This window comes from Onychomys torridus, chromosome 18 (assembly GCF_903995425.1).
Source record: "Onychomys torridus chromosome 18, mOncTor1.1, whole genome shotgun sequence".
In the NCBI taxonomy this organism is placed as follows: domain Eukaryota; kingdom Metazoa; phylum Chordata; class Mammalia; order Rodentia; family Cricetidae; genus Onychomys; species Onychomys torridus.
The window spans coordinates 45057327-45079711 of record NC_050460.1 but is presented as its reverse complement, the minus strand read 5'-3'; the positions used below and the strand labels follow the sequence as shown (position 1 = coordinate 45079711).

The window sequence follows — 22385 nt, the reverse complement described above, 5'->3', positions numbered from 1 at the left end:
TGACACACTAAACTCACTGTACATGGAAGAACTTGTATATTGACATAGTATCTTGGAAACATTGCTTCAGCTATACTCTTGGTCCACTTAAATTTTCTAGTACACATCAAGTGATTTAAAACAAACATCTACAATGCTACTCTCCTTTAAGAGCAAAGATATTTAATTTTCATTATTACTGCCTTTGAGAAATACAGTGTTTTTTGTTTTGTTTTAAACTCATGAAAATCAAAGTACCTGGTAAAAGCATTTGAACAAAACCTGATTAAGTCTCTCCTTTTGAAGACAACACTAATTGTATTAGAAATGAAGAGATGTAGCTCAGTGGTAGGTATACCACTTGACTGGCATGTACAAGGTCCTAGATTCAATCCTCAAAGAGAGGGAAATAAAAATAAAAACTTTTCGAATCAATAAGGAAAAGGTGTCCTTTTATCAACTGGAGCAGAACTCTGAGAAGAAACATAACAAGAACATACTTTGTTGCTAGCTTTGTTTCCCAGAACTTAAATATTCAATTCTCAATCCACTGCAATTAAACCAAGTCTGCTGACTTTAATAACACTACACAAGGTCAGATTCTGGAGATGTAGTTCAGAGGTAGAGCACTTATCTAGCAAGACAGGCGAGAGAGACCCTGAGTTTACTCCCCAGCACAAGGAAAAGAAAGGATGGAGAGTCGGGAGACAACAAGCAGGGTTTGAGGGCTGGGGTGCAGGCCATGGGTGGGGTGCAGGCCATGGGTAGTGCGCAATTAGCATGCGTGAATTTGATCCCAGCACCTCGCTAAAAAACAAAAGGGCCAGGGATATAGCTCAGTGGAATGGTGCTTGCCTTGCACATGCAAGGCCCTGGGCTCAACTCCCCTAGCACTGAGGAAAAAAATACAATCATAATTACAGGCTGGGGATGTAGCATAGAGGGGACAACATGTGCCTGGCATGCAAAGGGCCCTAGATTTGATTCCTGTCCTGCCCCGCCTCGATAACCACAATTACAATGAAAAGTTTGGAATAGTGTGGTGAACTAATGACAACCTCTTGAACTCTAATATGAACCTTCCTGTCCTTCCAAATGGTACTTTAAAATAACCAACAGTTACCACCATCAGCGCAAGATGGTTTTGCAGGGTTCTAAGGTATAATGTTTGACATTAAAAAGTATGTTCGAGTAGACATGGTGGTATATGCCAGAGATCTCAGTACTTGGGAGGCAGAGGCAGGAGGATTGCCACAAGTCTAGGCCAGCCTGGTCTCCACAGGGAGTTCCAAGCCAGCCAGGGTTACATATCTAGATCCCATCAAGAAGAAAACAAAGCATTATGCTAAGCACTTTGGACCTATGATTTAAAATCCAACAGAAATCAAGTATTAAAGCCCCAGTGGTTCCTGTGACAGGGCAAACGTCCCTTCAAGTAATGTCTCCCTCAAAATTAAAGTAACATTTATATATATATTTCCCTCTGAGAATTTACTGAGGAAAACCATCACAAATCATAATTGTTCTTTTAGTTAAGGTGAAAAAATTGCTTCATAAGTTCATAGGTTGTGAAAGCCACAGCCTGAGAGGGAATACAGCGGATGTAGTTCAGAGACAAGCCACGGTATAGTCCTTTCCGAATCCCATGGTGTCCATAGACATACTTCATGGTCTCCCGCATGGTACTGAAAGACAGTGGGAAAATGATGGACATCTACTCTTGAGACGACAGACAAGACATCCTCAGAACCCAGGGGAGCTTTGGTGACTGTTGATTGGCTGGTTTCTTCAGACAGAACCTTGGTCTATAGCTTGGGCTGGCTTTGAACTGTAATCTCCTGCCTCCCACATGCTGGGGAAAGTGGACTGTACCACCAGGCCCAGCCCGCAGTAGCATTTTTTATGTTTTTTGTTTTTTTCCAGACAGGGTTTCTCTCTGTAGCTCTGGCTGTCCTGGAACTCACTCTGTAGCCCACGCTGGCCTTGAATGCACAGAGATCCTCCGGAGTGCTGGGATTAAAGGCGTGCCACACCACCACAAGGCCCATGGTAGCATTTTTCAAAGAGGCTTAGATGGCTGTGGTTGCTCAAACCTGTAACCCCAGCACTTCAAAACTAAAACAGGAGTTTCAGGCCATGTGAGCTACAGCGAGGGTCTCTGTCTTCTCAAAGAAAGCAATACGTACTGACATATATAAATACACACATACAGACAAATAAGTCCAGGTGGTACGCGCCTATAAGCTTTAGCACTTGGGAGATGGAGCAGGAGGACCAGCAGTTCGAAGCTGGCCTTTGTTAAATCCAAAGATCACAAGTTCTAGGGTCAGGCATGTTGCATACAAAGTTGGAAGCCAATCAGGGCTACTTGAGATCCTGTCTTTAAAAAGTAGAAGTTAGCTGGGCAGTGGTGGAACACTTCTTTTATCCCAGCACTAGGGAGGCAGAGGCAGGTCTGAGTTGGAGGCCAGCCTAATCTACAAAGCTAGTTCCAGTATGGCCAAGGATACACAAAGAAATCCTGTCTCAAAACAACAACAACAAAAAGAAATGTCTAAAAGAAAACATTACATTTCTAAGGAATACAAACAGTTAGATGTCAGAACACTTACAGGCACTTTTCAAACTCTGGCAGGACTGTCCCCAACTGCATTCTCCGACGGGTCACATCAAATGGGTAGCTAGAGAAACAAGAATTAAAGAATTAAAAATCGCCTCTCGTTTCCTATTTGACAACCATTACAGCCAAAATTCTATAGCCACTGGGCATTCCTGTTTTGGAATATTTTTTTACACTGCATGAAGGTGTGTCTAGGTTTTGCCTCACCTGCCTAAGGTACCTTGGGATTAGTTTAATAAAGAGCTGAATGGCCAATAGCTGGGCAGGAGAGGACAGGCAGAACTTCCAGGCAGAGAGAAGTACTAACTCAGGGTTAGAATCTGCTGCTGCAGGAGGCACCAGACAGATACAGAGGGATATGGACATACAGAACGGAAGAGAGGTAAAGAGCCACATGACAGAACACAGTTTAATAGAAACAGGTTAATTTGAGTTATAAGAGCTACTTGGGAATAAGCCTAAGCTAAAGGCCAAGATTTCATAATTAATAATGTTTCTGTGTCATTATTTGGGGGCTGGCAGTCCAAAGAAAGTCTGACAAGAAAAACAACCCAGCACTGGGCAAGTGGAGGCAGGAGGGTTTGAAGTTCAAGGCCATCCTCAGCTACATAACAAGTTTGAGACCAGTTTTGATTACAAGAGACCCTGTCTCAGGGGTAGAGGGTGGGAGGGGAAATGGAGAGAAAGAGAAGACAGGTTAAGATGTGAGTCAACTGTAAGGAAGGGGCAGGGTGATGGGGATGACAGAGCCAAAGAGACATCTAGAATGTAAGGAGATAGTCTGAGTCCACAGCAGAACTGCGGTCCACAGACAGACTTCTACTGCTAAGCAGACACCTCTGTCCTTTGTCCTTCGCAGCATAACACCAGCTTCCATCTGAATCTGCCATCGGCTTTCCCAGGGCACGTCTGGGTCGTGAGCATCCCTATCCAGCTGACTCTGGCTTGGCTTCTCCCACCCAGGACTCCTGCTGAGTCTGGTGACAGCACTCACTTTCTGCTGCCTTCCTGGTGCTCCGGACATGTCATCGCAAAGGCTTTCTGACTTTCTTTCCCTGAAAAGTCCCTGTTGCTCATTTTCCAGTCACTTTTATCTCACTCTGCTTGATCTCTCTTGGTCTAGAGAAATTACGTGAAACTGCCTTTCCAATTTTGACATAGTAATGCATAATGCATTTCCCTCTCTCTCTCTCTCTCTCTCTCTCTCTCTCTCTCTCTCTCTCTCTCTCTCTCTCTCTCTCAATGGCTCAAACTTCAGAAACTTCTTGTGGGCAAATTGATGAGAACAAATGAATCATCATATTCAAGTGATTCTCTTGCTTTTTTTTCAAATGGATCCATAGGAAACTGGGAGGATCTAGGGGAATACAATCAACTATTAGCATGTAATTATCTGTAATATACTTATGACGAAGGCATAGCTGGAAAAGTGCTAAATTAATACTTATCAAAATCAAGCAGCGTTTTGTCAGGGAGAGAGGATAAAGTGGTGAGCAGCGTTAGAGGAGACACAGAGAGAAGACTTGACAGGACAGCTGAAGCTGAGTCACTTACGATATCGTCTGTGCTAGTGCTCCGGCAACACCGCCACAGAGTAAGTTCACATGAGTTCTCAAAACCAAGACATTGGGGTTGTCAGAGGAAGGTCGGCCAAGCAGGGTGGGAGCGTAGGTAAGCCCAACGCTCTTCAAGGTACCAAAGGTGAAAAAGGAAACACCTGAAAAGCAAATCATGAACTTACTAAAACACCGACTGAGAAAAAGAGCTTCCTTACATGAAAACGAGTCAGTCGAAGGCACAAAGTATGCATTTCCCAGTCTAGAATAATCGCTTTCATATAAGATATTTAATATCTACAAATACTAATGCAAAGATACTACCGCTTACCAAAAAAATGACAGCATTGGTTTTCACACACTAACATGCTGTGCATTTATGGGGCAGTAGTGAACACAATTTCATATCATAGAGAAGTAGAATTAAGCAGTATTCCAAGGTTTAAATTGAGCAAAATATAAACTCATAATTCCTAATTCAGGGGGGCTCAAACAAAACAGAAATGAGGGAAAGAGGTTCTTGTACATTACTGGGCTGGCCCCAAACCCCCAGTTTTCCGCCTTAACTTCTCAAGCATCTGGGATGGCAGGTATTCACCATTATGTCCAAACCTCAAATGAAGCTGATTTCAGATCCTGAAGCTCCGACCCACCTCTCCAGTGCTACGATTAAAGAACTCTGCCACCACACATCTTTTTACCTTATTTTAGAAACTTATGTGTGAGTGTTTGTATGGGCAGCACATGCATGCCTGGTGCCTGCGGAGGCCAGGAGAGGGTGTCAGATGTCTGAACTGGAGCAACAGATGATTACAAGCTACCATGTGGCTACTGGGAAGCAACCCTGGTTTTCTGCAAGAGCAGCCATTTGTTCCCAACCACTGCGCCATCTCTCTAGCCCTAAACCTGAATTCTTAATAACGTAAGTGTTCATTAATAGGATAATCTTAAATCTATCTTCATCATTTAGTAAAACCCGTTTTTGGATAGCATGTTGTCACTTAAACAACACCGATGACGAAAACACAAAGTAGGATGCTGCAAATTCCCTTTAGCTTTGCCTTGATCTGCTTTATTTCTGACAGGGAGTCTCACTATGAAGCCCTGGCTGGCCCAGAGCTCACTACGTAGACCATGCTGGCTTCCAGCTCCCAGAAATCTGCCTGCCTTTGCCTCTGCCTCTGAGTGTTGGGATTAAAGATGTGCACCACCTGCCTGGCCCAATTTGAATCATACCTGCATATGGAGCCATTCCTAATATAGTAGGCATCAGACCTCTGTAGAATCCAAGGAAACCACCTTCCTTTGAATGAAGAAAATTAGAAGATTATATCATATTCATTATGATAAACATCATAATAAAAGCACAGGCCACAACAGAAACGGCCCAGGACTCACCTGAAACACAGTTATGGACTTGTCAGGACTACTGCTGCTCTGATCATTAACAAGGCCCTCTCTCCCTCTCCCCCTCCTCCACTCTCTCTTTTTCCTGTGGTACTGGAGATCAGGCCAGGGCTGTGCAGGTAAGCGCTCTCCCACTAAGCCACAACCCTAACCTAGTACCATTAATCACAAATAAAGGAAAAAGTAGATCTCCTTTAACATTTTCCTAACTATGAGAAGACATGTTATCAGTTTGGACAGTGGGATGAAATACCTTAGCATAAATTGTCTTGAATGCATGAATGATCCCTGAATAGGTATGTTCCCCTTTCACCTGGAAGGCGAGACGCACCCTAACCACATCGAGAGGGTAAGTACAGATAACCGCTGTCATGCCTGAAAGGAAGAGAATCGTAAAAGGGACATATACATGTATACACACACACACACACACACACACACACACACACACACACACACACACACACCTTCCCTACTGTAACATTCTCAGTATTATGAAAATGGTGAAACCTGATCAGAGCTAAGGCAATATCAAGGTCTGAAGGAATAAATCAGGTAACAGCAGGAGCTAAAAAGCAACCTAAGGAGAGTTAGGAGGTTTTGGTTGATTGGTAGGTTTTTTGAGCCGGGATCTCACTCTGTAGCATGAGCTGGCCTAGAACTCGAAGAGCTGTCCGTCTCTGCCCACGAGCACTGGGTGTGAAGGTGTGTATTATCACTCCTACAAAGGGTCAGTTTTCTAAAAGTCATCTCAGGTTCCTCTCATTGTGAGATCCTACTGTTAGTAACAAAATGGTGCAGTGCAAACAGATCTTGGGGGTCCTAAATGCTGATTGGCCAGTGGCCAGGCAGGAAGGATAGGCGGGACAAGGAGTGAGGAGAATTCTGGGAAGTGGACGGCTGAGGCAGAGAGACACTGCCAGCCACTGCCATGACAAGCGAGATGTAAGGTACAGGTAAGCCACAAGACACGTGGCAACTTATAGACTAACAGATATGGGTTAATTTAAGATAGAATAACTAGTTAACAAGAAGCCTGCTAAGGCCATACAGTTTGTAAGCAATATAAGTCTCTGTGTTTACTTGGTTGGGTCTGAGCAGCTGTGGGACTGGCGGGTGAGAGAGATTTGTCCTGACTGTGGGCCAGGCAGGACCAGAAAAACTCCAGCTACAGGGTCTTATTTTATCACGGTGGGATCAGTGGTAAAAATGATTGTAGACTGGGTGGTGGTGGCACACCTTTAATCCCAGGAGGCAGAGGCAGGTGGATCTGAGTTCGAGGCCAGCCTGGTCTACAGAGTGAGTTCAGGACAGCCAGGGCTACATAGAGTAACCCTGTCTCAAAAACCAAAAAAGGAAAAGAACCCCCCACACAGAAAGAAAAGATTGTAAAAATAGGTGGGGCAGGAGGACACACAGCAGAAGCCCTCACCGGTCCAGGGCCTGCTATCTATCCGGCAGACTGCAGCACCAGGGATGGGTTGCTTCTCAGCTACCATGTGCAGCAGGCTTTCTTTTGGGCCACCCACCAGCTCCCAAATCATGACACGGAGACTTATTAGTTATGAATGCCTGGCCTTAGCTTAGGCTTGCCCCACTGGCTCTTATAACTTAATTTAACCTGTTTCTCTTCATCTACATTTTGCATAGGGGCTTTTTCCCTTTCTTTCCTTCTGTATGTCCTACCCTGTGTCTGGCTGGCTGACTGGCAGCTGCCTAGCCCTAGGCGTCTCCCTCTCTCTCTCCCTTGTTCTCTTCCTTCTCTCCTCTCTTTGGAGCCTAGATTTCCTCCTCCTATTATTCTCTCTGTTGCCAGCCCCACCTATCCCTCATCTGCCTAGCTAATGGCCATTCAGCTTAGGCAGATAAGGCAGAACAGCAACACATCTTTTTTTATATAAGATATTTATTGACAGATAATTCACATAGTATACAATTTTCCTGTTTGCACAATTTGATAGATTTTAGTCCAGCATCCTCATAGGCCCATGACACCATCACCACTTCCTGTTTTAGAACATCTCTGTCTTCAATTTCCTTCCTTCTTTCTTCCTTCCTTCCTTTCTCTCTCTCTCTTTCTTCCTTCCTTCCTTCCTTTCTTTCTTTCTCTTTTTGAATGCCAAATGCCGTTTTATTGAAGAAGGGAGGAGGTCTTAAATACAGACTTACAGCACAATGGGAGAACCCTATCGCTTCCAATGTTTTACAATATTGCATCTAAGCTGTTAACGCCCAATATGCAGGATACACAGACAAGGAGCTTCCCTTAAGCATTCAGGAGGGTAGAATCTCGCAGGAAATTAGCATAGGGATGATATCATGATCAAGGTCAGTAAGCAATGCAACGGTTACTCAAAACGGGGGCCAGGGCCCTACAGGTCCCCTCCCTATTACTAAAAAATGAGCTTCTGACGTAGGTTGTGTGGGACATCAGCAGGTCACCTTACCTGTCATGGAGACCTGTCCAGGCCACACAGGTGCTCTGTCTTAGGATGGTGAGCGCCCCCCAGACATTACCTGTCTCTGAATACTCATTATCATACAGGCTCAAGCAACACATCTTTACATGGTTAAACAAATGCAACATAAACAAATGTAACATGGGCTGGAAAGATGGCTCAGAGGTTGAGAGCACTGGCTGCTCTTCCAGAGGACCCGAGTTCAGTTCCCAGCATCCACATGGCAGCTCATAACTGCTTGTGGCTCCAGTTTCAGGGGATCTGACACCTCACACATACATACAGGCAAAACACAAATGCACATGAAATTAAAAAAATAATTAAAATAATGTAGCACATTTCTGCCTAAAGTACTATTTCACAACAACCATGTCTTCAAGTACATGCTCATGAAACTTGGCAAAGCCCCACCTCTTAGACGTGTGGGTAGTCTGGGAGCTTGAACTTGGCCCTCCTCAGAGCCTCAATCACATGTTCTGCAGCTTGGTGCAGATGAACATAATGACCCGGCCAAACTGAAGCAGGCTACTATGTCCTGGGGCTTCCTGAACAGCTGTTGGGAGCCTGTCAGCCCACACAGGCCAGCATCATATTGAAGCAGATGATGCAGGCAGCACACTTGGACATGAATTCAACTTCACAACACTCTTTGCCATGCACAAATAAAATTTACCTAGAGATCAGAACAGAACAAGCCACTAGATTAAACATAGAGACCAGGCAGTGGTGGCACACACCTTTAATTCCAGCACTTGGGATCACACACCTTTAATGCCAGTACTAGGAAGGTTGAGACAGGAAGTGATTATATGGTGGGAGGAGACGGGAGGTCATGCTCTTTCAGGCTGAAGAGTCAGCTGGTGAGGTAAGAGGTGCTGCCTGTGGCCTGCTCTGCTTCGCTGATCTTTCAGCTTTCGCCCTGACATATGGCTCCGGGTTTGTATTACAAGACCATTTATGATTTGTGCAACACTTGTGGGTACAAATATGGACGGCCTGGAAGAGTTGCTCTTATTCATCTGACACCAGTGGCCACAAAGTAAGAATTCATCCATACTGGCCTTCTCCCACCAGAGATACCAAGGCAGGGGGAGACTTGGGTGTGGCCTGTTCTTACAATCCCTGCAAACACTGGGAGAGGTCCCATAGTGATGCCAGGATCTTTGATGTATTCTGTAGTGAAAGAAGTCCCTAAGGTTCCGATAAACATCAGAACACTTTGTTTTTAGAATCTAGACCACTTTGTCATTAACTAACTAGAATAACAAGTATGAACGCCCTGCTGTGTGTTGTGGCTGACACATGCAACCCAGCACTCCAGAGGCTGAAACAAAACTGTTTCACGAGTCCTAGGCCAGCAGGAGCTACAGAGCAAGGTCTAAGCAGTCTGGGATATCAAGCAACACCTGTAATCCCAGCACTGGGGAGGCAAAGGCAGGCGGATCTCTGAGTCTGATGCCAGCCTGGTCAACAGAACTAATTTCAGGACAGCCAGGGCTGCACAGAGAAATGAAAAACAAAAGGCTGGTGATAGAGCATGCTAGCTAGCACTGGAGAGGTGGAGGCAGGTAGCAGGAACCAGATCATCCCCATTTTCAGAAACAATGAATTTGAGGCCAGCCTGGGCTACAAACCTGGCATGGTGGCTTTAGTCCCAGCACTCAAGGAAGCAGAGGCAGGTGGGTCTCTTTGAGTTTTCAGCCAGCCTGGTTTACATACAGAGTTCTAGGTCAGCCAAAATAAAACAGAAACCAAAAAGGGATGAGAGAGCAGGGGAATGGCTCAGAAGGTAAAAGAACCCACAGCACAGGTCGACATCCGACATCCTCAGTTTAATCCCCAGAATGCATGACAGGAGAACCAACTTCCAAAGTTGTCTGACACCGGGCAGTGGTGGCGCACACCTGTAATCCCAGCACTGGGGAGGCAAAGGCAGGCGGATCTCTGTGAATTCGAGGCCAGCCTGGGCTACAGGGTGAGTTCCAGGACAGCCAAGGCTACACAGAGAAACCCTGTCTTGAAAAAACAAACAAACAAACAAAAAGTACATATTGCTTTTCCAGAAGACCTTAGTTCAGTTCCCAGCACTTATGTTGGACAGCCCACACAGCTAATAACTCCAGCTCCAAAAGATCCAACACTCTCTTCTGGATTACATGGGCAGGTATACACACACACACACACATGAATGAATAAATAAATAACTAAATAAATAAATATTCTTATTTAAATACAGGCAAACCAGGACTACATAGTGAGACTGTACCTCCAATATATATAATATTTTTGAATAAATATATATTTTACAAAAGAGCAAGTACTCTTAACTACTTAGCCATCTCTCTAGCCCCCCAAATTAAGCACTAAAGAAAACTTACTTATCAGATATAAAATGTACCTATTCATCTTACCTGCCATGGATCCAGCCATTAATCTGTGCACATGACCAGAAACTCCCAGCTTTGTAGTAATGAACTAGAAACCAAAGACATTGAATTAAATAAGATTCTATTTTATGTGTTAAAATAAAGTTATAAGAGCCAGAGAAATGGCTCAGAGGTTGGGAGCATTTGCTGCTCTTGCAGACAACTTGGATTTGGTTCCCAGCACCCATATGGTGGCTCTTAAGTGTCCGTAACGGCAGGCCAGGGGAAACAGCGCTGGCTACCAGAGGCACCAGACATTCACAGTACACACACATACACATGAAGGCAAAGAACACTCAGACACATAAAATAAAAATGAATCTTTTTTATTTTTAAAAAAAATAGTTTTATGGGCTGGAGAGATGGCTCATAGGTTAGGAGCACTGGCTGCTCTTCCAGAGGTCCTGAGTTCACTTCCCAGCAACCACATGGTGGCTCACAACCATCTATAAAAAGATCTGGTGCCTCTTGGGCATACACCCAAGGAATGCTCAACCATACCACAAAGATAGATGCGCAACTATGTTCATAGCAGCACTATTCTTAATAGCCAGAACCTGGAAACAGCCTTGATACCCGTCCACTGAAGAATGGATTAAGAAAATGTGGTAAGTTGGGGATGTAGCTCAGTGGTAGAGAACTTGCCTAGCAAGCGCAAGGCCCTGGGTTCGATCCTCAGCTCAAAAAAAAAGAAAAAAGAAAATGTGGTACATATACACAATGGAGTACTACTCAGCAGAGAAAAACAATGACAGCATGAAATTTGCAGGCAAATGGATGGAACTAGGTAACCCAAACCCAGAAGGACAAACTCTCTCATAAGTGGGTACTAGATATAAAGCAAAGAACAATCAGACTGCAACCCACAGAACCAGGGAGGCTATACAGCAGGGGGGACCCTAGGATGACTGTGGCTTATAATAAGTTTTGGTTTTACTCAATTACTGGGCAAGCCTCAATGAAACATTTCACTATTAGGATAAGAATTTGTATTGTATTAAGCTGATAACAGAAAAATAAACAAATAAAAATGAAAAAAAAAAAGATCTGGTGTCATCTTCTGGCCTGCAGGCAGAACACTGTATACATAACAAATCTTTTTTAAAACCACAATAAATAAACACATAAGTAAATAAATAAGTTAGAAAGGACAAGGGAAGCTTAAGTATAGTAGGAAAAGCTGTGAAAGCTCTGCCCTAAAATAACAGACTTCCATAACATGATTTCACTTGCTAAATAACAAAATCCCAAACTGCGGGTCCAATTCATTGGGAAGACATTGCCTAGGATGCTCAAGGCTCTGAACTGTATCCCCAGAAACAGCAAAATGCCTGTATGCGTGCTTGTGTGTGTGTTTGTGTGTGTGTGTGTGTGTAATTATATATATATTTATTATATAATATATATTTTTATTACATACCATTGAAAACATATAAACATAATAGAATATAAACAAAAGAAAAGCCACATTGGTATTCTCAGAGAACTGGAGAACAAAATGCCTATTAAATGGGCAGGAAGGCCGGGCGGTGGTGGTGCATGCCTTTAATCCCAGCACTTGGGAGGCAGAGGCAGGCAGATCTCTGTGAGTTCAAGGCCAGCCAGGACAGGCTCCAAAGCTACAGAAACCCTGTCTCCAAACAAAACAAAACAAAAGGGCAGGAAAGCCTGGCAGTGGTGGCACACACCTTTAGTATCAGCACTCAGGAGGCAGGGGCAGGTGGATCTCTGTGAGGCCAGCCAAGGCTACACAGAGAAACCCTGTCTCAGAAAACAAAAACAAACAAGCAAACAAAAACCCTACTAATATATCATTAATTCATTTCTCTTTTTTAGAAAACATTTTAATTTTTATTCATTTTCTTTTGTGTATGTGGGTGTGGGTGTGATTGCGCACATTCACGGAAGTTAGGGACAACAGAAAGGAGTCAGCTATTTACCACCGGGATCCAGGGGCTGAAGTTAGCTTGTTAGGCAAAAGCTACCCTACCCGTAAGCCACTGCACTGACCCTATATTTGTCTTTTTGAAAGACACATTTTGTTTGTTTGTTTTATTTTTTGGTTTTTTGGACTAGCTCTGTAGACCAGGCTGGCCTCGAACTCACAGAGATCCGCCTGACTCTGCCTCCAGAGTGCTGGGATTAAAGGCATGCACCGCCTGGCTGAAAGCCACTTTTGAGCTGGCATGGTGGCACATGCTTACAATCCCAGCACCTGGGAGGTGAGAAGGGAATACTAGGAGTTTGAAGACAGCTGGCTACACAGTGAATTCCAGGCTGGCCTGACATGGTAGATCGCAGACCCCATCTCAAAACAAACAGGAAATGGAGAGATGTTCAGTTGGGACAGGGCTCTCCACAGAAGAATAAAAACCTGCACCCAGACCTCACCACCAGGAAGCACAAGGTCCCTGGTTCATCCCAAGCACCAGCAAAAATTCCAGTGTAGAGCATGGTGGCATACCACATAATCCGTGGACAGAGGCAAATGGTCATCTGTTCAAACCCAGCCTGTGCTTTACTCGAAGATACTGTTTTCAAATCAACACAAGTTGGAAAGGCCTACAAATGACTCAGCAGTAAAGGCACTTGCCACCAACCTGACAACCTGAGCCCAGACCAGGGGACCCACACGACAAAGGACTCCATACATTGTTCTCTGACTTCCAGTGGACTCCACGGCATGTACACACACACACACACACACACATACGTCTGGTATTAAACATAATATTCCAAGAGATGAAAGAGAAAAATCTGACTACCGTTTTATAATGCTCAAACGCCATGAACTGGATCGCACCGTAGGGAAAGATTCGAATCATCATTGCACCGTTTCCTTTATACAAGCCAAGGTAGCCTTCTTTTTGGGGAACAGCACGCAGTGCAGAAAGTACCCCTATTTATGGAAAGAGTTTAGAAGAAAAGCACTATTAAAGTCATGAAAACTCTCTAACTTTGAGCCAGGCATGTGGCTCACATGTGTAATCCTTCTTAACTCATTTTGTTTTGTTCTCCTTTTTCTGTTAACATGCATTTATTTATACTGTGTATGTGTTTGAGACTGTGTGTCTATGGTGTGTTCATGTCACTCACTGTGCATGGGTGAGGTCAGAAGACAACTTTGAAGAGTCAGTTCTCTCCCTCCATACTTATATGGGTTCTGGGGATCCAACTCAAGTCATTAGGCCTATATGGTAAGCATTTTACCCACTGAGCCCTCTTGCTGGCCTTCATTTTCGTTCTTTCTTTCTTTCTTTTTTTGTTTTTGGTGTGTGTGTGTGTGTGTGTGTGTGTGTGTGTGTGTGTGCGCACGCGTGTGCATGTGTTGCTTTGTGACAGGGTCTAACTACGTAGCTCCAGCTGGCCTGCAATTTACAAAGATCTATCTGCCCACCTCTGCCTCCTGAATGCAGGATTAAAGACATGTGCCCCAGGACGCTCATGGAGGAAGATGGCGTACTCAAGGTCAGCGTAGGCATGTAAGTTTGAGGCCAGCCTAAAGAACAGTATGCCTCAATGCCCTCTCCTCCAATAAACATACCTAAATTCAAATTTTGATAGAAAACACTGAAAGAGATTATGTAATTTCTTTTTTGTGGTTTTTATTTTGTTTTGATTTTGTTTTGTTTTGTTTGTTGTTGTTGTTTTTGTTTTTGTTTTTCGAGACAGGGTTTCTCTGTGTAGCTTTGTGCCTTTCCTGGAACTCACTTGGTAGCCCAGGCTAGCCTAGAACTCACAAAGATCCGCCCGTCTCTGCCTCCCCAGTGCTGGGATTACAGGCATGCGCACCCCTGCCTGGCTTGATTGTGTAATTTCATGAGTGTTGTGTTTTGCTTTCTTAGAGAGGTTCCCCTATAACCCAGGCTGGCCTCAAATAAACACACCACACAGCCAAGAATTACCTTGAAGTCCTGATCCTCCTCCTCCTCATTATCATGTATACAGTGTCCTGCCTGCATGTATGCCTGCAGGCCAGAAGAGGGCGCCAGATCTCATTTCAGATGGTTGTGAGCCACCATGTTTGAACTCAGGACCTCTGGAAGAGCAGCCAGTGCACTTAACCACTGAGCCATCTCTCCAGCCGCTAACTCTCTGTTACTCCTGTCTCTACAAGAAAACAGGTAGGTAATGTTTCATTCCTTTTCATCTTTAGCATCTGTCCTAGCTAGGTTGTATGTCAATTTGACACAAGCTAGAGTCATGTGAAAGGGAGAACATCAACTGAGAAAATGCCTCCATAAAATAGGGCTGTCGGCAGGCCTGTAGGACATTTCCTAAATCAGCGGTTGGCACAGGAGGGCCCAGCCCACTGTGAGTGGCACCATCCCTGGGCAGGTGGTCCCTGGTTCCATAAGAAAGTAGACCAAGCCGGGCGGTGGTGGCGCACGCCTTTAATCCCAGCACTTGGGAGGCAGAGGCAGGTGGATCTCTGTGAGTTCCGGGCCAGCCTGGGCTACCAAGTAAGTTCCAGGTGCAAAGCTACACAGAGAAACCCTGTCTCAAAAAACAAAAAAAAAAAAAAAAAAAAAAAAGAAAAAAGAAAGTAGGCCAAGCAAGCTATAAGAAGTAAGCCAGTAAGCAGCACCCTCCATGGCCTCTGCATCAGCTCCTGTCTCCAGGTTCCTGCCCTGCTTGACTTCCTGACTTCCTTCAGTGATGGACTGTGATATAGAAGAATAAGCCAAATAAACCCTCGTCTCCCCAGCTTGCTTGTGGTCATGGTGTTTCGTCCCAGCGGTAGAAACCCACACTAGGGCAGCACCTGTGACTCACCTAAATGTTTGTAATGGTGGTTGTGAGCTTGTAATAAAACCTTCACTCGATCCAGAGGAGCAACCGTGGTTTTGGCACAGCACCCAGCAATACCTAAGAGAAAACGGAAAGGTCAGAAAGAAACAGGATACCACCTCTTCCTAAAGGGAAATCATGGCGGCGCCAGTCAGTACCCCAGCTATGGCTCAGTTTGGTCTCCATGGGTAGCACTGCTTAGTAATCGTGTTAAGCAGATGATTGGCCCCCATTCTCTGTAACTTAAAAACAAGTTCTGTGAGTATACAGCACTGGGCGGTGGTGGTGCACGCCTGTAATCCCAGCACTTGGGACCCTGTCTCCAAAAACCAAAAACAAAAAAAACAAAGAAAAAAAAAAAAAAATCAAAAACAACAAAAACGAAACAAAACAAAAAACCTTTGTACAGACAAGAATGACACAGTATGTACAATTGAAGCCTTGATTCAGTTAGGTGAGATCCATCCAAATTGGCAAGTATGGCCGCAGTCTATTCTTTTCAGTACTATACAGTATCTCACTATTGTATCATGTTTACTTACACATCCAAGCATGGACAGGCAGTTGGACTACTTCTGCTTTGAAGCTAAGGTCGTCAGAGCAGTTATGAACTGAAACACAGTTTACACGTGGGCCACACTTAGGGTTTGCTCCGAGTCCCTGCATGCAAATATGCAGCTTTAGACAACTGCTCCAGAGCCTCTGCCGTTCTACACCATCGCCAGCAGGACATGGCAGTCCTAGCTGCTAGTTTGATGTCCCCAAGCCCACAGCAAGGGCAATGTCCGCTCCTAATCTCTCCCCATCTGTGGAGGTCTCAATGAGATCTCTCACCTAAATCTCAGGCGTTAATAGCTGGTCCACAGTTAGTGGATGCTGTGGGGGGACGAGGAAGTTGCAGGAGCTGTGTCACTGAGGACTCTGAGCTTTCAAAGGATTCAAACCATCCCCGAGGATTAAGATGTGAGTTCTCAGCTGCTGCTCCAGCCTGATGCTGAATCCACTCCACCACCATGGACTGCTATTCCTCTGGAGCCCTAAACCCCAAATAAGGTCTTTCTCCTCCGTGCTGCTTTGGCCACGCATGGTGTTTTATCATAGCGATAGAAAACAAACAAGGGCCGGGGATTTAGCTCAGTGGTAGAGCGCTCGCCTAGCAAGTGCAAGGCCCTGGGTTCGATCCTCAGCTCTGGGGAAAAAAAGAAAAAAGAAACAAATATGCCACCAAACACCACCCAAACATTCTAATTATAGCCTCCAGTCAGACAGCTACATCCTTGCTCAAGCCACGGCAAGTCACCCTTGACTCCTCCTCCTCCTCCCAACACGTCATCTATGAGAAAATCCGACTTGAACCAGGTCTGGTGGCTCCTACCGGTAGCCCCATCACTCAAGCGAGGCAGGATCCTGGGAAGGCACAGACAGGAGTTCCACAAGTCTAAAGCCAGCTTCAGTTACACAGTGAGTCCCATGACAGCCTGAGCTAGCTTAAGATCCTGCTTCAAGAAACAAAAATACAGCCAGACGCTGGTGGCGCACGCCTTTAATCCCAGCACTAGGGAGGCAGAGCCAGGTGACTCTCGGAGTTCAAGGCCAGCCTGGTCTACACATCCAGGGCTACACAGAGAAACCCTGTCTTGGAAAAGCCACACAAACAAACAAACAAAATCAAACAGATTTGCAGGCTCATGCCTATAATCCCAGAACTTAGAAGCTAACCTGGGCTACATAAGAAACTATCTCCGGGCTGGAGAGATGGCTCAGAGGTTAAGAGCACCAACTGCTCTTGCAGAGGTCCTGAGTTCAATTCCCAGCAACCTCATGGTGGCTCAGAACCATCTGTAATGAGATCTGGTGCAGTGCCCTCTTCTGGCCTGCAGGGATGAATGCAAACAGAACACTGTATACATAATAAATAAATAAATCTTAAAGAAAGAAAGAAACAAACAAACAAACTCCATGGGCTGGCAAGACAGCTCAGCATGCACGTAGTCTTGAAATCTGAAGATCTGAGTTCAGTCCTCAAGATGCACATGGTGGAAGAAGAGGATTGATTCCCACAGCTGTTCTGACCACCACCCTCTTGCTAGGCATGCCCATACCCACCAAACATGCCAACAATAAACAAACAAACAAGCAAGTCAATGTAATGTTTTAAATATTATTTTGTCTCCAACCCCCTGATGATGATGATGATGATTATTGTTTGGTTTTTCGAGACAGGGTTTCTCTGTGTAGCTTTGCACCTTTCCTAGAACTCCCTTTGGAGACCAGGCTGAACTCGAACTCACAGAGATCCGCCTGGCTCTGCCTCCCAAGTCCTGGGATTACAGGCGTGCGCTGCCACCACCACCCATTAAATATTATTTTGTACATGAGTGATTTCCCTGAATGTGTGTTTGTGCACTACGTGCATGCCTGGTACCCAATGAGATCAAAAGAGGGCATCAGATCCCCTGGGACTGGAGTTAACAGACATTCGTGGGTGTCATGTAGGTGCTGGCAATCAAATCTGGCTGCTCTGAAAGAGCAATAAGTGCTCTTAAAAAAAAAAAAAAAGATTTATTTATTATGTATACAGTGTCCTGTCTGCATATATCCCAGCAGGCCAGAAGAGGGCACCAGATCTCATTACAGATGGTTGTGAGCTGGGAATTGAACTCAGGACCTTTGGAAGAACAAGCAATACTCTTAACCTCTAAGCCATCTCTCCAGCCCCCAATAAGTGCTCTTAACTGCTGAGCACATTCTGGCCCCCAAATGTAATTTTTAAAGACGGGATCTGATGAGATAGCTTAATGGGTTAAAATGTTGGCCAACAAGCCTAATGACCTGAGTTTGATTCCCAGGGCGACACAACAGGAGAAAACTGGTACAAGTTGTCCTCTGAGTACCACATGAGAGTTGTGACATGTGTACACACACAAACACACACAGGAAACAAGATCAGCTGAGAAGTCGGCGAGGTGAGGTTAAATGTGGCCTGTTCTACTTCTCTGATCTTTTAGCGTTCACCCCAATACCTGGCTCCAGGTTTGTTTTAATTAATAAGACCCTTTTTTTTTCCCTTTTCTTTTTGTTTTCGTTTTTGTTTTGTTTTTCCAGACAGGGTTTCTCTGTAGCTTTGGAGGCTGTCCTGGAACTTGCTTTGTAGACCAGGCTGGCCTCGAACTCACAGAAATCCACCTGCCTCTGCCTCCCGAGTGCTGGGATTACAGGCGTGCGCCACCACTACCCGGCTTCTTTTTGTTGTTGTTGTTTTTAATAAAACCTTTTAGGATTTGTGTTACTTGGGGCTAGAGAGATGGCTCAGTGGTTAAGAGCACCGACTGCTCTTCCAGAGGTCCTGAGTTCAATTCCCAGCACCCACATGGTGGCTCACAACCATCTGTAATGAGATCTGGCTCCCTCTTCTGGCATGCAGGGATACATGCAAACAGAACACTGAATATATAATAAATAAATAAATCTTTAAAAAAAAATTTGTGCTACCTGCCTCTGACTCCCAAAATACTGGGATTAAAGGAGTGTGCCACCATGCCCAGCCAACAGATCTTTCTTTTGTTCTCATACACACACAATATCACACACACACACACACACACACAAAGGCTCAGGTGTTCCAGTATTAATAAGAGATGTCTTTTTTTTTTTTTTTTTTTTTTTGAGCTGAGGATCAAACCCAGGGCCTTGAGCTTGCTAGGCAAGTGCTCTACCACTGAGCTAAATCCCCAACCCCCAAGAGATGTCTTTTGTTGTTGGTTTGGGGAGCAGGGTTTCGAGAGTGTTTCCCTGTGTAGCTTTGGAGCCCATCCTGGAACTGGCTCTGCAGACCAGGCTGGCCTGGAACTCACACACATCTGCCTGCTTCTGCACCCCAAGTGCTGGGCTTAAAGGCATGGACCACCAATGCCAGACTTGTTTTGTTTTTCAGAACGGTTTTCTCAGTATAGCCCTGGCTGTCCTGGAACTCACTTTGTAGACCAGGCTGGCCTCGAACTCACATAGATCCACCTGCCTCTGCCTCCTGAGTGCTGGAACTAAGAGATGTCTTTTCAATCTGCAGAAGAAAATAATTACATTCTCAATACCACTGCAAGTTATGGATACAATCTTTCCACAAGTCCTCATGATGTGGTTTTCTTTTTAATTGCCAGTCATAAATGATTAAGTGATGACAACTCAATCAGTCATTGTGGGGAGGGGGAGGTAAGAGATAGAAACATCTGCACACAGGAAGGGAGAGGAAATGTGAGACAAGTAACCCTCTCGTCTTGCAACCACAGCCACAGTGCTTCTTCTTTTCAAGCAGTTGCAGCTTGTTTACCCCAATTCCTGGAATGAGTTTTGGCCGTAGGCAGTTTTGCACAATACCCCTAGTCATTTTAGTTTTGTTTGTGAGACATGGTATTACTATGCATTCCTAGCTCGCCTGGAACTTGCTATGAAGACCAGATGACCTCAAGATCTGCCTGCCTCTGCATCCCTACTGCTCAGATTCAAGGCACGTGCCACCACATCCAGCTCATATCCTAGTCTATATTTAAAAGCTGGCCTCCAGAGATGGACAGTGGTGGCACATGCCTGTAATTCCAGCACTTGGGAGGTAGAGGCAGGAGAATCAGGAGTTCAAAGCCAGCTTCAACTACATAAGGAGGCTGGGGTGGGGGGGGGGGGGGGGGGGGCAACATGAAATAGTCTTATGTTCTCAACCTCCTCCCCTCCTCTCTCTCTAACACACACACACACACACACACACACACACACACACACAGACAGAGAGAGAGAGAGAGAGAGAGAGAGAGAGAGAGAGAGAGAGAGAGAAGGGAGTCGCGCGCGCAAGCTGGCCTCCATCTCCAATATTTGGTTTTCCTTTTAAGCAAACAGCAAAATCCAAGCCTACACTGTCACGCGGGTTATTTGTAACAGAAAGGAGTGCCCATCATGCCCCACCTAAGCGATCCTTTTCTTTTCAACCACAGAGAACAGGTGCTTGGTTCGTTCCTTCCAGGTCGAGAGGGATTAGACCAGAAGGCAGCGGCTGGGATAAACGCCGGGCTGGACGCTGCAGCAGGAGTCCCGGGGCTGTCACCGCAGCCGCTGGCTCTGAGCCGCCGGCGGCCCGGCTTCTCCAACCTATGCCCCGGGCCCCGGCGGCGGACACCTACCCCCGGCCAAGAAGGAACGCAGCCAGTAGAAGTCTCGGCGCGAGGTCTGGCCTCCGCTCCCCGCCGCCTGCGGCACCGCGGGTGCAGGGTCGGCCGCCGCCAGGGCCGCCGCCGCCGCCGCCATCGGGACCTGCGCCACGTCCCGAGCCACCGCTGCCAACTTACAGAACACTGGGCAGCACCATGGCTGGAGCCGGCTCTGACAGCAGCCGGGCCGCCGGGTGGGCGGGGCCAGAGGACGCCCGTGGCGCGGCGGCGCGGAATGATGACGCACGAGCCGCTGGGTCCCGGCCAAGGGTCGGTGAATGAGGGCGGAAGTGGGCGTCACCCAGGGGGTCTGGGACGCTCAGGGTCCTGGTGTTCTGGCCGGAGGTTCGTGGGAAGCTGGTCCTTCAAAGCTCACCACCTCTTTAGGCCGACGAGGTGGTTCAGGCCTGAAGTCTCAGCATTCCTAAAAGCCTGATGCAGGAGACTGGAGCTCAGTGTCAGCTTGAGCTGCATAGTGAGACCCTACCCCCGGCTCATGCCTGTAATTCCAGCGCTCAGGATTCTGAAGCAGGAGGATCAAGGCCAGCCTAGGCATCAAATTGAGCTCCAGACTATCCAGGGTTTGCAGAGAGAGATTCCATCTCAAAATAAAAACCTAGGCCAGCAAGATGGCTCAAAGGGTAGAGGCACTTGGCACTAGGCTGGACTAGCTGAGTTATCTCCAAGACCCGCTTAGTTGAACGAGACCATTGATTACCACAAGTTGTTCTCAGACCGCCACACATGTACCATGACAGCACCCACACGCACGCACACGCGCACACACACGATAAACGCTGAGGACTGGAGAGATGGCTCAGCGGTTAAGAGCACACTTGTTCTGGCAGAGTACATAGATGGGTTCGGTTCCCAGCAAGCACATAGTGGCTCGCAAATCATGCATAACTCCAGCTCCAGGAAATCCTGGAGTCTCTCCTGACTCCGTGGGTATCAGGCACACACGTGATACACATAAATCCAGGTAAAACATATACAAAATGAATATACCTAAAATGTTTTTTTAAATAAATAAATAAATAATAAAAAATAAATGTTTAAAAATAAGGTGGCCAAGCTGGGCAAGGTGGCACATGCCTTTAATCCCAGCACTCAGGAGGCAAAAGCAGGCAGATCTCTGTGAGTTAGAGGCCAGCTCCGTTTACAGAGTAAGTTCCAAAAACAGAGAGGGAGACAGAGAGATCCTGTCTCAAAAATAAAATTGTGGGCTGGAGAGGTGGCTCAGTGGTTAAGAGCATTGGCTGCTCTTCCAAAGGTCCTGAGTTCAATTCCCAGCAACCACATGGTGGCTCACAGCCATCTATCATGAGATCTGGTGACTTTTTCTGGCCTGCAGGGATACATGCAGGCAGAACACTGTACACATAACTAATAAATAAATCTTTAAAATAAAATAAAATGGTAAACTGGGTCTAATGGTGCATGCCTGTAATCCCATCACTCCAGAAGTGGAAGCAGGAGGATCTGGAGTTTGAGGCCATCCTCAGCTATGTAGAATTGGAAACTAAGTTGACCTATATGAAATCCCAACAACAACAACAAAAAAAACTACCTCAGAAAGCTGCTGGCCTGTATTGATCATTTGTAATTGGAAAGTTCCTTGGGTCCTGCCTGGCCAGCAGTCCCTCAGCTGCTTATAAAATAATCATTCAGAGGCTTAATATTAATTACCATGGCCTATGGCAGGCCTCTTGCTAGCTAGCTCTTTTATCTCAAATTAACCCATTTCTTTTTTTTTTTTTTTTTTAGCTGAGGATCAAACCCAGGGCCTTGGATTTCCTGCCTGCCCATAAGGTGCCTTGCCATGGGCCAAAACCAGCTTTACTTATTAACCAGTCACAGCAACACATTCCTAGCATACAGCAATCTTTGGCTTTTCACATCCCCTGGGACTACCTCTGTCCTCCCTGAAACGTACCCTTTCTAGAACCTAA

The 22385-nt window shown here is 45.8% G+C and overlaps 1 protein-coding gene across 1 annotated transcript; it reads right to left on the bottom strand.

Annotated features, from left to right (window-relative positions):
• Positions 1-1270: 1270 nt before the first annotated feature.
• LOC118569411 (graves disease carrier protein homolog) lies at positions 1271-20907 on the bottom strand. Its single transcript, XM_036167164.1, has 10 exons — positions 20827-20907; positions 20407-20743; positions 15224-15316; positions 13213-13346; positions 10433-10496; positions 5816-5937; positions 5392-5458; positions 4154-4316; positions 2592-2660; positions 1271-1664 (listed from the first exon to the last, which is right to left on the bottom strand). The coding sequence occupies exons 1-10, from the start codon at positions 20905-20907 to the stop codon at positions 1508-1510; spliced, it is 1287 nt and encodes a 428-aa protein (XP_036023057.1). The 3' UTR covers positions 1271-1507.
• Positions 20908-22385: the final 1478 nt, after the last annotated feature.